The sequence below is a fragment of the Dipodomys merriami genome, unplaced genomic scaffold (genome assembly GCF_024711535.1).
Source record: "Dipodomys merriami isolate MVZ:Mamm:240054 unplaced genomic scaffold, mDipMer1.0.p SCAF_11, whole genome shotgun sequence".
Taxonomy (NCBI): Eukaryota; Metazoa; Chordata; class Mammalia; order Rodentia; family Heteromyidae; genus Dipodomys; species Dipodomys merriami.
Window position 1 is genome coordinate 26,444,373 of NW_027202382.1, and position 17,111 is coordinate 26,461,483.

The window sequence follows — 17,111 nt, forward strand, 5'->3', positions numbered from 1 at the left end:
GAAATCTAACACGGGCAAGGCAGAAGCTCTCAGGGATAGCAAAGAGATCACTTTGGTAATTTAAACAAATCAGTGTCATATTCCTTCAGGTTGACAGAGGTCAAGGAGCTGGCTTTTTTGAGACATGAAAACTTCACACAGATGGGAGGGAAAAACAGGGAGAGCAAGGGAAGGGGTGACATTGTCCAAGAAGAAATGTACTCTTACTCTCTACCTAACTTACATCATCATACCCCTTCTGTATATCACCTTTATAATAAGTTAAATGATATAAAAAAAACAACCACTTCACACACTATGTACAGTTTGGGGCTATGTTTCTACAACTTTGAAAATTTCCCTTCATTTCAGCCACTCAATGACTCTGCCAGCATCTACCTCTTTCTGACTCTGTCTCTATCTCTATACTTCTCTCCCCTCCCCCATGAGAAAACTGGCCTGCAGATTGGTTGTATGGGATTAGCCATTCCTGACTTTTTAACCTGGACTCTCATAAGGAAAAAAATCTGTATGCTACAAACTCATTATAAATGTAAATGACTAAAAAGCTTGGGCTGTGTCCTAGTTCAGTGTTACTTTGATATAATTATCAAAGCCCTGCCATGTGTTGAACATCAGTGCTGAGGTGGTATTGCACGTGTGCTAGTTCATGCCTGGGCAGCACCAGAATCTCTTTTCCACCCAGGAGAATGTAACTGTTCTTTCTAGTTTGTTTCTATGTTTATGCAAGTTGACATTCAACAAGAATTAAGTGTTCTCTCTTCTCACAATGCTACCCAGAGGAAGAGGAGAGGGGTAAGAGGGTACAGATGACCCACTCATAAATCTGGGCTTTAGCTGGGTGCTGGTGGCTTATGACTGTAATCCTAGCTACTCAGGAGGATGAGATCTGCAGTCCAAAGCTAACTACATAATTAAAGTCTGTGAGATTCCTATCTCCAATGAACCACCAGAAACCAGAAATGGTAGAGTGCTATCCTTGAGCACAAAAGCTCAAGAGACAGTGCCCAGGCCTTTGACTGATAAAGGAAGGAAGGAGGAAAAGAGAAAGAAAAAGAGGGAAGGAAGGAAGGAAGGAAGGAAGGAAGGAAGGAAGGAAGGAAGGAAGGAAGGAAGGAAGGAAAGAGACAGAAAGAAAAGAGAAAGAAAGAAAACAAATAAATGTGAGCTTTCACTGAAGATCTCAGTTAATCAGGACATTTTCCTAGGGATATATACAAGAACAACATGGAGATGACCATCTTGTCATCTGCTGAGTAAAGTTCCTGTGTCAACCCCATGAAATCACACATTTGAAGAAACTTAAACCATGGAGTGCAACACAAACTTAGGAGACTATGTAGGTATCTTGAAGGAGCCTAAGGTTTAATTAGAGATTGCCAGGGAGTGAGATTCTGTTTAGAATGACTAAATTTATCAGGAACAGCAGTTGTGGGGGCACACAGTAAAAAGACATTTATTTAACAATTAGAATAAAGAAATTATTTATAAGAGAAACTTGGGCAAACTAAAATTCAGAAATGTAAAGACCCTCTTAGATGTACTGCATCCAGGGCCTCAACTTCAGAAAAATGCAATAAGATTTTCCTGCCTAGATACTTAAAAAGAAATAATAATAATTTTAAAAAACACTATATATTCACTTCCTTGACTTTTAGGAACTTTTGGATGGGCTGCAAAGCTAAAACACAGGGTGCTAGGATATAGGTAAAACTCTTCATGTATCTTAAAAAAAGAAAGGAAAAAAAAAAACCACATGAATTAATGGTGCAATCCTGGTCTCACACAGAAAAAAAAGATCTGGCAGTCCTGGCTGACCATCAGCGCTTCAAATCTGAACCACTGATTTAAAGAGAGACACAGATTAACCCAATTTTATCCAGGGTAAGAGCAAATATTAGTCTATTATTCATCTTGAGCTAAAATCTGCCTCTCCAGAGCCCTGCCTACTGGCCACGATTCAATGACCCAGTAAGTCTAATTCCCTTTTCCTACTGTTTGGAGATCTGAAGATTGTTTCATTCCCCCTCCTGCATCTTCTCTCCAGCTTCCATTCCCTCAGATGTCCAGGTATCTCTCCATGACAGGAAAGATCAGCAAGGGAGACTTTGTCAGCAGCTCCTGCGGGGTGTCTGTCACCAGCTTCTTTCCCAGGGGGAACAGAATGGAGAGCTGATGACTAAAAAGGTGACTGGAGAGGGACTCCTGGGCTAATCTGTCACTGGAAACCACTCCCTCCAGCTCTGTCACTAATATGATCATTGTATGCCACCAACCTGGGCTTTGGTATCACAGGGAGAAGACAAGGGGATAGAGATGAGTTTAGGTAGTGTAATTCACACTTGAGGCTGGAACCTATCAGCTGGCAGCCACATCAGCTTAGAGGGGCACATGAGCATTTTAAAAAAGGAAACAGAACTGAGTACCAGTGGCTTACGCCGGTGATCCTACCTACTCAAGAGGCTGAGATCTGAGGACTGTGGATGGAAACCAGCTTGGTAGATAAATCTGTTAGACTCTTATCTCCAATTAACTAGCAAAAAGCCAGAAGTGGAGCTGTGGTTCCAGTGGTAGAGCACTACCCTTAAGCAAAAATACCAAGAATGTAAAGCTCCAAGTTCAATCCCCAGAACACATGCACACACATACACACACACACACAATTAATTAAAAGGAAAACTTACAAATTAGAATCACATGTACATATTTGTACATAACACAATATATAATGCATATAATGTAGCATATACACATATATGTACACATATACATCATTCTTCATATGAGTTTATTTTTATTTGTTTGAGACGGGATTTCACTACATTGCCAGGCCTGGTCTCTCCTGGTCACATGTTGAGCATAAACTCCTGACCTCAAATGATCTTCCTGCCTTAGCTTCCTGAGACTGGAACTATAGGCATGTACCACTGTGCTCAGCTCTTCATATCTTTGTGATATATCCCTCAAATGGAATCTTGTTATTTTGTATTGGTCTGGGGAAACCCTGGTAGGGTCAGTCACATTTTGACAGATGATGCACCAACTGTGTCCATTAGCTTAAGAAATGACCTGCTGAATTGAATGTCTTTCTACTGTCCTCAGTTCATCAAGATAAAGGGCTAAGCAGGGAAAAACCACAAAGGAGCATGCATTTGTGTGAGTAACACCAGGCTTTCCTTTCACTGGCTTAAAATTTAACATAAAGGTCAATACAGTCAAATCTCCAAGGTGTGCTATTGTGGAAGGGAGAGATACATAAAGGAAGTAACAAGAGGAATAGAGTAACCTAGAATGTTTAGCTTGTAAACATATGAAAAATTAAAATGTAATTGTGAGATGGACAAAAAAGAAGGGGAAAAAAAAAAAAGGAAGCAGGAGCAGACACTCCAGGTCAGAGTTTACTCCACTCCCTTGGTTAAGGTCTAATGATCATAGAATAGGAATCAACACTCTGACCCTCTACTTTTTCTTCCAGGGGAAATAGTTTCCCTCCCTAAGAACAACAAATGGACAGATAAAACACAACAACTGGGAAGGGAAAGTGGTTGACACAGTCTGCGTTTCAACAGCAATAGCTTTCTGGTGCTTGGGTTCCTCAGTTGCCAAACACTCTGTTCAGTTCCCCTCCCAGAAACCCCATTGGCTGGGACCAACCCGAGGCAGCAGACTCCAAGGCCTGCGGGGTAAACAGCTTCTACCCCAGCCCTCCTCTCATCTGGTTCACATACTTTCTGCACCTGCTGAGTCACCACGAAGACAAGCTGAGTCTGGTCTGTTCTCCTTCCTAGCTCCTGCAGCGGGGAATCTGATGGAAAGTTCTGATTACAAAGATGTCATGTCTTGTCATCCTCCAGGGTCTCCCTTCCAGCCCTTCAGTGACAGGGTGCTAGGAGACTAGGGGGTGACTGCTCTACTATTTTGTCCTCGAAACTCAGCCTGCATTGGTGAATAAGGACTTTTCACGCTTTGCACTGACTGCTCATCAGGAAAGAGAGGCGGAGGATATGAAAGGAGAGAGAGGAGAAGGGAAAAGAGGAGGAGGAGGAGGCTACCAGCATGCTAGAATTTACCAATTCGGCAGGTTTGTGAAGTAGGCCCAAGACTGAAAACAAATTTGGCACTAACATTTCAGTACATACCCCCAGTTCTTACATGGATGATGACTATTGGTTCAGTTATATCCAAATTAAGTTATCTGGCCACAGTTATAAAATGAAGAGTACATTTGTAGTGACTCACTTTTATACACTAAAGAGGAAGCTTTAAGAAAATGGTTTTTTACCTGGTTTGTTCTTGCTGCAGTGTGTTGGGATCAGGTATAAAAAATCTTACTCGAAAATGCAGAGTACAGGGGAAACCTCCTACAACATTTTTCAAAAACAAATTAAATTTTCCCTTAAAAAAAAAGAAGCCAATGTATGCAAGTTGCTATTCTCCCATAAGTGATGCACTTTGCAGTCAATCATTAACTTTTTCCATTATAAAAGGGCTGATTTCAGTTAAGGAGTGCATAAGTTAACTTTCAGAAATCTTGGAGTCTACAGGAGATAAAAGTGTTAGTGTTTTGAAGCATTTGATTTCATATGGGAAACACAATAAAAAATTCATTTGTCATTCACTTATCTAATAAATATTGAACACTAGAAAGAGTATTTACAACACATGGGAATAGACAGCTGTATCGTCCATCGCCTGTTCCAGATTTAACTTAGAGCAATGCACTCCATTATCCACTTTTGAAATCCTTAAATCAGCATGGTACACATCATTTACAAAGAAGAGCTCACATTTATACAGTGGCATACTTTTCAAAGATTCTCATGCACATTCTAGACTTTAAATGCCACCATGACTATCAGGAGGCTAGGCTGCTGGCAATAGCTCTGTCTCAGAAAAGCCAACATGGGCTTAGAAATGGAAGCAACTAGCCTTAGGTCACGCAGCTAACGATGAAACCGGAATTACAGCCCTGGGGCTTGAGATTCTGTTACACCACATTGCAAAATCACATTTACAGCAGAAAACATTTTATGCTTTCATTGCAGGGCATGTCAAAATTATTACTATGCTAATGAGTATTACACAACAAACAAACTCGAATATGGCTTCATGCATCAGCATCAACAGTCAGTTCCCTTGTGTGGATACAATTCATCCATTTCTCCGAACAAACATGGCAATGAAAGATCAGACTGTGCCACCAGGGTCCCAAGATCTTCCTATCAGTGTTACCTTCTTTCTGGTCCTATCTCCATGCTTAGTAGTTAGCATTTTCTCCCTCTCTAAAATGCAAGTCTTTCTCCAGGTTGCTCCCTTCTCTGATCCTACTGCTTACTGCCTCTTCTGCTCTGGTTCACCCCAGGTTCCACCCCAGCCTCTTCTTAGTACCTTCTACCACCTCTGGCTGGTGCTCCAAGAATCTCTAATGGTGGTGGGAGCTGAAGTGAATTTGTACATGTCCTTGGGTACCAGTGGGTGGCGCCATAATTCTGTGTGTGCAGGCTCTCCACCCACCTGACAGTCCTATTGCTTTGGATGCTCTTTCCTCTAGTTACTTTTGTGTGTCAGGCATGGACTCTTGCGCTTTCTCATCCTCCTCCTTGCACCCAGACTACCTTACCATAGGCACAGGACTATCCCAGAACTCTCCTGTCTACTTCCACACTTGGCTGTGAGCTCCTTGCAAGCAAGGTCCAGATCCAACTTGGACTGGATTTCCAGAGCTTAGCAGGGTGCCTTGCCTGCCACCTCCCCCCCCCCCAACCCCCAGAGCTGGGACACATGCGCTGAAAGAATGAGTCAGTGGCAGAATGAAGGACAACACCCAATCACGCCCCGAGTATGACCACGGGGACAGGCATGGATTGGGAAAGGGGCTCTTTGGTCTGTGGTCCCCCTGGGCACTTCTGAATGCCAAGGTCTTGCTGTGGGAGCTAAAGAGCTTCAAGGACCTGACTCCAGGTGAGGGTAGCCATGGCCACTTTTGTCTGCTTCTCACCTGGGGGCTGGAACACTGTGTGTGTGTGTGTGTGTGTGTGTGTGTGTGTGTGTGTGTGTGCACATGTGCGTGTGTGTGTGTGTGCACGTGTGTGTGTGTGTGTGTGTATCCACCTGTCCATTAATGCTTTCCCAGTCACTGGCCATGCCCCCCGTGTGCTGGGCAGAGAAGACAGCAAGGGTCTTAACTCAAGGAACTTGCAGCTAGGAGAGGCAACCAAAGGTGTGATGAGGGCAAGAAGCCGGGAAGCAGATGGGGATACATGAAAGGGAAGACAGAGCAACTGATGGTGTTTGGTGTAAAAGGAGATGTGTTCTAAGCAGCCTTGAAGAATGGCAGGTGTTGGTGTGAGGACAGAGGGATGAGACTGAGGGAAAGACATGGAGAAGGCCCTGAACACTATTTGGGGCACTGGGTGTCTAAGCATGAGAGTGCAATGCATGGTGGAAATGCAGGATGAGATGCAATGAGAAGCGCAGGGGTGCGGTGAAATGTGGCCAGATGGCTGCCTGACGTCTTTCGCGTTTGTGACATCATCTCCCCATGGCTCCGTCTCCACTGACTGCAGCTGTGCCGACGGAAAGTATGAGAACTGTCTCTGTCTCTGTCTCTCTTTCCCACCCTGACTCATGCAAGGCAGAAAAAAAAAATCTATCTCCTTCCTTCCTTGTAAGATGAAAGATGTGGGGCCTCTCACTGTGAGCTGCCTACTCCCTGCTCCTCTCTATCTCACAGCGAGCTGGTAAGAACCTTTGAGGACAGATTTGGATGTGTGCTCACTGAGAAGTTGGCTCTCTTTGTGTCCTGAGTCTCCTAGAATTCAGGCAGCAGATTGTGTCACAGGCTCCCTGGTATGAGGAGAGATATGGGTGCCACAGGCTAATGATCAACTGAAACAAAAAGATCACACCAACCTTTCAACTGCTTCCTGATGGGTTTGTTTGACTCAAGCCATCTCTGTTGGGCAAGAAAACATAAGCTATGAAACCAGCCCTGGCAGGAGGTCAGTACATTTTACATGCTTGGAACTTACAGGGGAGTCTACCGGGTCATCACCATGCTGCAAACCAAAATACTCCTTTTCAGTCACGCCCAGGTGGGTGTATGCCAGGTCCAGAAGTGACTGGCCAGTATCTTGTTTCTAGACCAAAAAAAGAAAGAAAGAAAAATCAAGTGGGAGAAATATTAAGGCAGATCAAGAATTAGAGGTGACAGCATCTTTTCCGCAGGCAAAAGGAAGTCAAAATTTCAGAGATTTTATAAACATGTGGCCCGTTACGTGGTTGCATGATATATAAGGGAAAGAGCACTAAGACAAGCTGTGTAAGTGAGCCTCGAGACCATCTGAGTCTGGTTAATGCACTCTGATTGCTTCCTTCCCCTTAGCCGAGGTTCTCTGGTCTGCCCAAATCAGAAAACTCACACATTGGGATCACAGTAAAGGCGTCTACGGATTACCCTCCGGCAACGCTAATCCCAAGTCACTTTCTGTTGGCTCCTCAGGACTCAGCTGCAGCTCCTACAACCAGGGAAGCCCAGAAGTGTGGGCAGAGAAAGAAAACTCTCCACTAACAGCTAAAAATACTTAAACGCCAGTTGACATACCCTCGGGAGTGATTTGGCCCATGTCACCCTGTGGGATTATCTGCCTCACTGCTCCTCATCACCTGAAGTGAGAAAACCAGTGTGGACACGCGGTCACTCCAGAGTGGGGCTGGGTGCCCCGTGCCAGTATTTATGGGGCAGCTGTGGCGTGGCATGGCACGGCATCAGGACAGAGCCACCAGAAGCACCCCTTTTCCTGGCTGGCCTGCCCTGGGTATGGTGACTATGACATTGAGCGTCCAGTGCTGATATAGCCATGGTGGACACCAAGATGATTAGCCTGAGCTGGGGCCAAGCAGAAGCTCAACCCCTGCAACAGCTGAGTGCCACCCTCCCTTCAAGCTGCGTGGGCATCAGAAGTGGATGGCCAGGTGCAACAAAGGCAAAGATGTGAGGAGACAAAACCAGCCGGCGCTGTCGGGGAACAGGAAATTCTATTTTCACTTGCATACTTCCCAGGAATCCTTTGAAGCAACACATTTCACTTAGAACAATGTGAGTCAGAAATAGACAGGGTACAGAACAGGCAAAGGTAGATCATTCTGTGAGTTCCAGAGAGCAGGTAATGTACTTGGAAGTGGGTCACGGTGACCAGTGAGGGGAGAGGGGGAGGATTAAGTCGCTCTGGCTCTTCCACAGCCACTGCTTTGGGGCAGCCTTCCTAGGATTTGGTTTGCAGTGTGAGAACATACCATATGCCTATTTGCTGAAGCTGCTCCCTTTCCAGCCCAAGGGGCCCCTGCGTCTGGCCCTCCCTCTACCCAGGGCACCATCATTATAAGAGAATCTTAAATGTTGTATATAAAGACTGACAGGGGTGGACTGACAACTCGGGATGTCATGAGACATTCTCTCTCCGAAATTACAAGGGACTCTCTTAATGCAGCAAAGAACTGCAAACATTTCTTTTTTTTTGGGGGGGGGGTCCGGTTGTGGCTCCTGAACTCTGGGCCTGGGCGCTGTCCCTCAGCTCTTCAGCTCAAGCTAGCACTCTACCACTTGAGCCACAGCGCCACTTCCGGCTTTTTTCTTTTTGCTTATGTGGTGCTGAGGAATCGAACCCAGGGCCTCAGGCATGCAAGGCAAGCACTCTACCACTGAGCCACTGAGCCACCTTCCCAACCCCGCAAACTTATTTTTCAACTACGGTCTTGCGTTCATGCCCAGGCATCTGGCCAGCATGAAATGCCATTCTCCTATTTATGCTTCCTGCACAGCTGGAATAACAGTTATGGGGGAGGGGGAATTATAAACTTTTTCCCTCTTTGGCCTAAGCTAGGATTATAGATGGGAGTCACTATACCTGGCTATAATCTCCATTTGTTGAGACACCTTTGCCAAGTACTTATCAGCATCCTCCTTGCCAGTGAGCAGACAGAGGCACAGAGAGGTTCCATACCTTGCAAACTTAAAACTACCGGCTGATAGACATCCGGACCACCTGACTTCATCTGCTCCTGTTTAATCCCAGAACACTGACTTCCCACTACGCGGCATACAGTACAGAATTCAAATATTTGAGAAGCAATTCTGTAGAATTCACCCGATCCTCACAAGGAATGCCATTAAAGAGATATTTATCATAAGGAAGGCTTGCCTCCACCTCCTAAGAGGTCACCTTTACTACCCCATCTTGCTGTTAGAGCCTGACTTGCTCCCAGGCTGGGGACGGAATGACAAGGCATCCAAAGCTACCTCCCTGCAGAAACCCAGTCCTGGTCACAGGCAGTCCAGGCTAGAGCCTGGAAGAGACTGGGAGCTATCCCCTACAGGGAGAAAAATACTCAGTGAGGAAACTCTCAGCAGCCAGGCTGGAACAAGTCCACTGTGGAGGAGGCTGCATGCTACAAGCTTCCAATGGCAGCAGATTTTTTCTTTTCTTTTTTTTTGTGCCAGTATTGGGGCTTGAACTCAGAGCCTCATACTCTTACTTGGCTTTGTGGCTCAAGGCTGGCACTCTACCACAAGTCACACCCCCATTTCCAGCTCTGGGTGCTAGTTAACTGGAGACTTTTCTGTCTGGGCTGGCTTTGAACCACGACCCTCAAATCTCAGCCCCCTCAGTAGCTAGGATTACAGACATTAGCCACCTGTGCCTGAATAATAAAAGATTTCTGGACACCAGTGCTGACCAGGTTCTGTCCTGAGGCTTCTTCATATGAGCCTCGCTGAGGGCAACAGCTCCTCTTTTTGGCAACGCTTTTCTCCGACATTCCTGCTCAGCTTCCTCTGCCTGGCTGGTCCCCTTTGGCCTCCTTAGTGCCTCCTGTAACCCTTCGATCAGCATGCCCTGTGCCTGCCTACTTTCCTTCAGCTCACTCCTCACGTGACCTCAGCCAGGCCAAGCCCCTCCCCGCCCTCCCTGTCTTCTTGGGAATAGCCACACAGTATCCCCAGCCTGGTCTTACTCTGGTCTCCTAACTTGTGCATCTAACTCCATTTCTTACACTGCACATGTCCACAGTGCAACCGCCATTTCCACCCCGAAGCCTGCCCCTCCCACGGCTTCTCATCTCCATTTGCTGCAACTCTGTCTGGCCAGGGATGCTCAGGCCACAAGGCTTGAGAGTCCCTCGAGACCTCTGGTGCTTCCATATCCCCAGTCCCCAGTGACAGCAAAGCTACTGGCTCTACCTTCAGAGTGTTTGCAGACTTGGGTTCCTCCTAGCCCGGCCCCAGCATCAGCAGCTCGCTCTGGGACTACAATTATCTCAGCCCTTTTCCTCCCTGGTTACTGCACACAGGGACACTGGCCAGGTCAGCTCCCATCTGGTTTCTGACCCAGAACCGTCTACAGAACCATCTAGGAGGTTCTACATGATCTCTCCCATCTACACTTGTTATATCTCTCTGACCTCATCTCCCGCTTCCCAGCTAGCTCCTGGCTCCTTCAGTCCAGGCTTCTTTACATTCTGTAACTGCATGATAAAGATTTCTGCCTCAGGATCTTTGCATTGAAGGCCTTTGCTTTTTCTCTGGAATGTGTTTCCTCCAGACAGCCACGTAGTTTCTCCATCATCTTTTCAGTGATAGGACAGCCTTGGTCATGTCTAAAAGTCCCATCCATCTCCACCCACTGATAGGCAAGTTTCAAAAGAGCCACATTTTTGTATTTTGTTTTGTTTACTACTATGGAACAAAGCCTGGTCCACAGTGGGTGTTCAGCCAACATTTGCTGAGTAGATATATACTAGCAAACGTGCAGCTTCTTGTCCAGACAAAGGTGCATTGCTGAAGAGCAGCTCCAATACAATCCCAGATTTGTTCATGGACAGCTAAGCAGTCAGTTTACAGCACCTGGAGGTGGCATTTGTGGTCCTCACAGGAATCGATTAATCACAAAATTCCACAGAAGCTGCACTTAAGAAGGAAACTGAAAGTAAGTCCTGTGATGATGACCCTGCCAAAAGCACTTGAAATCAGTAGCTCTCCACATTACAGTGAGCACAAGACCATGGGTGGGAAGTGGGACACTTACAACTCAGATACTCAGGCCTCCCCTCCAGCGGTTGTTTCAAAAGACCTAGTCTGTAATCCTAGCTACTTAGGAGTTGAGATCTGAGGACTGTGGTTTGAAACCAGACTAGGCAGGACAGTCCCTGAGACTTGTATCTCCAGTGAACCACCAAAAAGCCAGAAGGAGAGCTGTGGGTCAAGGGTAGAGAGCTAGCTTGAGCACATTGGGACAGTGACCTGGCCCAAGGACCAGCACAACAACAACAACCAAAACAAACAAACAGGCTGGACAGGTTCCTACTCTTAATTCAAATCCTAGACATTCTGATGTACTGTAAGAAATGCTGTTCACTAGGACATGGGGCTGTTGGCTCACACCTATAATCTTGACTACTGGAGAGGCTGAGATCTGGGAATTTCCGTTGGAATTCATCCCCAACAGACAAATCTGAGAGACTTCTCTCCAATTAACCAGCATAAAGCCCAAAATTGGAGATGTGTCTTGAGTCGTAGAGCATTAGTTCAGAGTAAAAAAGCTTGAGGCCCTGAGTTCAAGCCCCAGTACCAGCACACACGCATGTGTGTGTGCACGCGCATACACACACATACACACACACACACACACACACACACAAATCTCAAAATGGAAACTGTGAACTACAGACTATTTCCATCTTACTTAATGAAGATTGAGTGTTTAGCTCTGTGCTAGCATGAGGCTCAGGGGCAGAGCAGCCCTTGCCCAGCATGGGGCCTGGGTTCAAGGCTGGGAGCAGCTGAGGGCCTAGGGGCTGCAGGGTAGAGGTGGGAATAGACAGAGATCATCTCCACTCTTCACTCGGAAACCACATCCTGTCACTGCTGTGGGGTGCTCAGAGCCCCAGCACTGGGCAATGCCCAACCTCTGATTTGGGAGAAGAAAACAGCAAACCAGGTTTAGGTTTCACGTATTCTGATGATGCCTGTATCAAGCTCCTTTGTGCCCTGGGGTCAGCTGAAGGTAACCTTATGGGTAGAGAGGAAGACGGGGGGGGGGGGGGGGGAGAGTTGTGATGCTTTAACAAGCTTGGGGTGCATGCCCAGCCCTGTGTCAGGACAGCCTTCCTGCCTTCACAGTGAACGGTTAATGGCAAGCCAATTACAGTAACTGTTGTTAAGATATCACATGACATAGGTTCTTGGTGAAGCTTGCACAAAGGGCGCAGAATCTGAGGAGCACTCGACCTCCAGAAGCGATGGGGAGGGAGCTCTTAGAAGCAGCAACTCTGCCCGCACTCCCCAGAACCACCCAGTTCACATCCCTAAGGGATGGAGAGATGTACGCAAGGTTTTAGGACTATTTCAAGTCTAGTTTTGACATTCAAGACCTGAAATCTCATGCTTTCCTTTAAAAAAAAAAAAAAGTTTTAAAATTTCACCTTGCAAGTGAAACCCATGTCGGAATACACACGGAGAACTTACATTAACCTTAAAGGTCTGCACCAAGCCATCTAAAAAGCGAATGCTGCAGATGACTTCGGATCGGGTTTTCTCTTTGGGTAATTCGGAGGCACGTATGTTATTAATTCTTCCACCCAACGCACGTAACCGGGAGGTCATAACTATCGTTGAGTAACCTGCAACAGAAAACATGCCTGTTAGTGCTTTTAGATTCAAATCACCTGGGACTGTGCCCTGTGGCCTGGCCAAGCCCTTCACACCTGTGGGGTCTGATACCCTCCTAGTGCTGAAAGACAATCCATGCTTCCATTTCCGGTCTGTCTTCTAAGAAGCTCCAAGCAAAATGCATTGCTCAGTAATAATACACCCACAGCATTACAGGGCATGCTTATGTCTCTTATTGTCTCCCTGGTCTACATTTTCTCATGTCTTCTAGTTTCTCAGACTCTAATTTTTTTTAATTAAGTTTATATTGCATTAGGTCTACCCCTCTGGTTTTACAAAACTAAACATGGCAGAAACACAACTTAAAATATGAAAAGGCTTATTGATAAATTGGATCATATTAGAATTTAGGACTTCTACTTATTAAAAGACATTTAAAAGAGCAAAAGGAGCAGCTCTTAGGTTATTTGTAATATGCAGACCTACAAAGACTAAATGAAGTGCTCTCACAATTCAACGAGAATTCAGCCAACCCAGTAGAAAATGGTACGAATAGGTACCTGACCAGATCACCTGTCAAAGAAATGCCAGGTAAAGCCACGAGGACAAGTCCCTCCTGCCCACCAGAAGTGCTATAACTGAAGACTGGCAACCATGGAGGGCGTGTAGCATCTCACTCCCTGCTCTGCTGAAGAGAATGTCCGTCTGTACATACACAGATTCTGGGACAAGAATCTCATCTCTAGGCATGTTCCCAAAAGAAAAAAGTACATTTCATCACAAAAGATAGATACAAAACTATTCATAATACATCCAACCTAGAAAAGGCACTAAATACCATCAGCCACAGAGTAGATAAATTACAGCATAATCATGTGCACCTTTCTCTACAGCAAAGGAAGACATGAACTATAGCTATATGCAACATGAATTTCTGGAATGTTACTCTGAGCAAAAGAAGCCAGACACAATAGATTACCTATCTCATGACTCCACTCACATAAAGTTAGGAATAGACAAAACTAATCAACCCTGATAGAGAACACCCAAGCCGTTGTCTTTTGAGTATGGCAATTTAGGAAGAGTCATGGAAACTTCCAAGGGCTTTTTAAAGGCAGTAGTGGGGTTTGAACTGAGGCCTCACACTTGCTATTCAGTCACTTTACCACTTCAGCCATGCCTCTAATCTTTTTTTTTCTTTCTTGCACAGAGTCTGGCTTTTTGCATAAACTACCTGGACCACTTCCTATCTATGCTTCTCATAGCTGGTATGACAAGTATGCACCACTAAGACTAGCTACCAGTTGGATGAGATCATGAATTTCTTCCCAGGCTGCCATGAGGCTATTATCCTCCCAATCTCAAGATACTTCTGTTCTCCTGTGTGGGTGCTAATGACACTTTGTAGTCACTTGGAGAAAAATTCATGAAGCACTGCACTCATAATCGGTCCATTTCTCTGTATGTAAATCTGCTCTGCTTTGCATTGGGTGATGGAGGATCCACAGAGACTGCTCCTTTTGTTATCCTGGGTGGTGCCATTGGGAGGCAGGACCTGGTGAGAGGTGTTTAGATTTACAGTCTAGAACAGCAGCAGAACACCGGACAGGCACGGGGGAAGGCTGGGATGGGCGTGAGAGTGAGTGGACACGCCCCATGGACCAGAACTTCCCATGCTGCCCTGTGCACACAGAGCACCTGCTGATGATAAACATGGGACTCTGGTGCCAGCAGGGCTGGGAGGGGCCTGAGCTGCTTCTCATCTCTATCTCCCAGGTGATGCCCAAGCCTGTGAGTTGTGAGATGCCCATAGCTGGAAAGGCAGTCCTCAATGGCAGGGCAGGGCCTCCGCAGAGACAGGCCTGGGCTCAGCAGCAGGAGATAGTGACTCAGCTGTGGAGGGATGAGGACCATGATGGCCTGAGCATCAGGATAAATCTGCGAACACAGATATTCCTCACTATGCCATTGTTTAAAAATTGGCTTTCCTTACCCAGACTTCACGTGGAAGACAATTCTAAAGGAATACCTGCTTTCGGGGAGGGGGGAAGCAACAATGACCCACCAGACAATGAAAGGGGATAAAAGAATATGAACAGAAAATATTACAGACCAAGTGAAGATGAAAGCTGTGTACAAGGTACAATCATAAAGACAGCCTGGGCACCCGGTCTCTTATCTAAGGAGTTCTAAGAAACCCCCAATCTTTCCATGTACAGGTATAGGAAATCTCAAATAATTTTTAAAGAAATAAAAAAAAATACCCTCCCAAGACTGGCAGTGCAAGCAAACACACATATACACACACACAATCACACATACACACAATCACACACACATACATACACACTCACATATAAAATTCCACCCACCCCACCACCTCCTCCTTGCCCTTTTCAATAAAAATGTCATCAGAGCCAAGGATGCATTTTCTGAGTAATACAAAAAGTTATCAAGACAACAAATGTATTCCAGAATGCCTTAACCCACACGAAATTGGAAATGTCAATTTTGCTGCTTAGCTCTTGTCTAAGAATCTCAGGTGTCTTCTAATTTTTTTAAAAAGATACAATAGAATCATTACTAGCACAGTCTGAATGGGATGGGCACTTGCAGTCACCTGGGGAACATCTTTCAAAAATGTTGCGGCTGGGAAGGTGGCTCAGTGGTAGAGCGCTTGCCTTGCATGCCTGAGGCCCTGGATTGGATTCCTCAGCACCACATAAGCAAAAAGAAAAAAGCCGGAAGTGGCGCTGTGGCTCAGGTGGTAGAGTGCTAGCCTTGAGCTGAAGAGCTGAGGGGCAGCGCCCAGGCCCAGAGTTCAGGCCCCACGACTGGACCCCCCCCCCAAAAAAAATGTTGCCTATGCTGGTCCCATGCGATGGGGTCACTCAGCATCCTGGGCTGGGTACAGGGTGACATTTCCTGTGGGGGTCATCTAAGGAAGGGTGGAAGTTAAAGCGTGGCAGAGTGCGTTACAAGGACTCTCAGACTGTCAGGATGTTCTAACCTGGAACAAAGCCTCCTGGGAAATCACAGTTATGCACTATGGGCACCTGAGAAAGAACCAGGCAGATGACACAGAGATCGTCACGCCTTCACCGGGCTAAGAAAACCAACAGAGCTTTCAAACAGAAGCTGCACACAAAACCCACGTGGGCTGGTGTGCACCAATCACGGGCACAGCTCCTCACCTGAGCAGCCCTTCAACCATACCAGTGTGGGAAGTATGGCCCTGATGAACTTAACCATGGCTAATGATTCCTCCTTCCCAGTTCAGCTGCAGCAACCCAGTGAGATCAGTAAGTCACCTCTGATTATCACATAAAGGGCTCTGACCCGAAGGGCAAGGTCATAAGAAGGTATCTTAGGAGAGGTGTGGAAGTGTCCTTCCTACAATTGTTCCTAAAGCAAACCTTGATAAGAGTATGCCTGCTTTGGACTACCACGTCAAGTGCTTCCTAATTTTCTTAAAGTCATATCTCAAACAAACTGTCTTAAAAGGCATATCTCAAACAATCTGGTCAGGACAATGGAAGTTGGCTAGTAGCCTTGTTTCCTGTACCACAGCAATCAGGGAACTCGGGGTTTCTATGGCTTCCTTTATAAGCCTCTTAATTCTAAACAAAGCTACAACCCAGACAGGAACACACTGGCCTCAGTGACCACAGATGATCACAGCCTTGGCTGGTGCCATTTACAACATGGAAGCCCAGCCTCTGTACAAGGCTTAAGATTCAATAGCTTGAGCTTTTAGAACAGTCTGAACACTAGTAGTGGAGGTCCTATGGTGAACACTGTTTTTAATCAAAGATTATCTATAGAAAACTACGACAAAAAGAGGCCACATCTCCCTGTGCATCCAACAGGCAGTACAGTGACTATCAGGAGACACAGACACAGACACTATGCTTAGCACAGTGCAAGGCACACACAGTAGGTGCTCAATCAAAAGCATTTACCAATGGCTAAGCTACAGATACCATTAGGTGCTGACTACAGATTCTAGATCTTTTTTACTGCTATCCTGGTGTCAATTACCCTAAAGGTAAATATTTTGTTTCTTAAGGTTCATTCATTTAAATAAAGCTGGCTTGCTACAGTTAATGAATAACAGTCATGACTGCAAATGTGATATTCTCTGAGTTGCTCTAAACTCAACGGAACTAGAAGGAGGAGCCAGTTGGCATAAACTGCCATATGCTAGGCAAATGGCACATGCTATCTTCATGCCACTACAGTCCCTCTGTGCCTGTCCCTCTGTAGCTGCCCTGGAGCAGGGCTAAATGAGAAGTTAAGCTGTTACTTCATTGCTGAAAGATCTTTTGCTATCTGCAGAACTTTGTTCTTTCAGTCACAAACCACAGGCAGAAAGAAGGCAGAGAGAACAGAGTACCCAGTGAGAAAGCCAATCCAGCTCCTTTTGGATTCTTTTAAAACAAAATAT

At 45.8% G+C, this 17,111-nt stretch overlaps 1 protein-coding gene across 4 annotated transcripts in view; it reads right to left on the reverse strand.

Annotated features, from left to right (window-relative positions):
• Ptpn3 (protein tyrosine phosphatase non-receptor type 3) overlaps window positions 1–17,111 on the reverse strand; it is a 146,822-nt gene that overhangs the window by 63,855 nt on the left and 65,856 nt on the right. For 2 of the 4 annotated variants that reach the window (XM_070011337.1, XM_070011346.1), the window contains exons 2-5: window positions 12,521–12,675; window positions 7,032–7,139; window positions 6,913–6,955; window positions 4,283–4,361 (exon numbers count right to left, since the gene is read on the reverse strand). In XM_070011337.1, coding sequence (XP_069867438.1) covers window positions 4,283–4,361; window positions 6,913–6,955; window positions 7,032–7,139; window positions 12,521–12,675 — 385 coding nt within the window. Of the gene's footprint in view, window positions 1–3,728; window positions 3,748–4,282; window positions 4,362–6,912; window positions 6,956–7,031; window positions 7,140–12,520; window positions 12,676–17,111 lie in introns of those variants that run through there. The other 2 variants (XM_070011355.1, XM_070011362.1) reach the window with 2 other exon arrangements.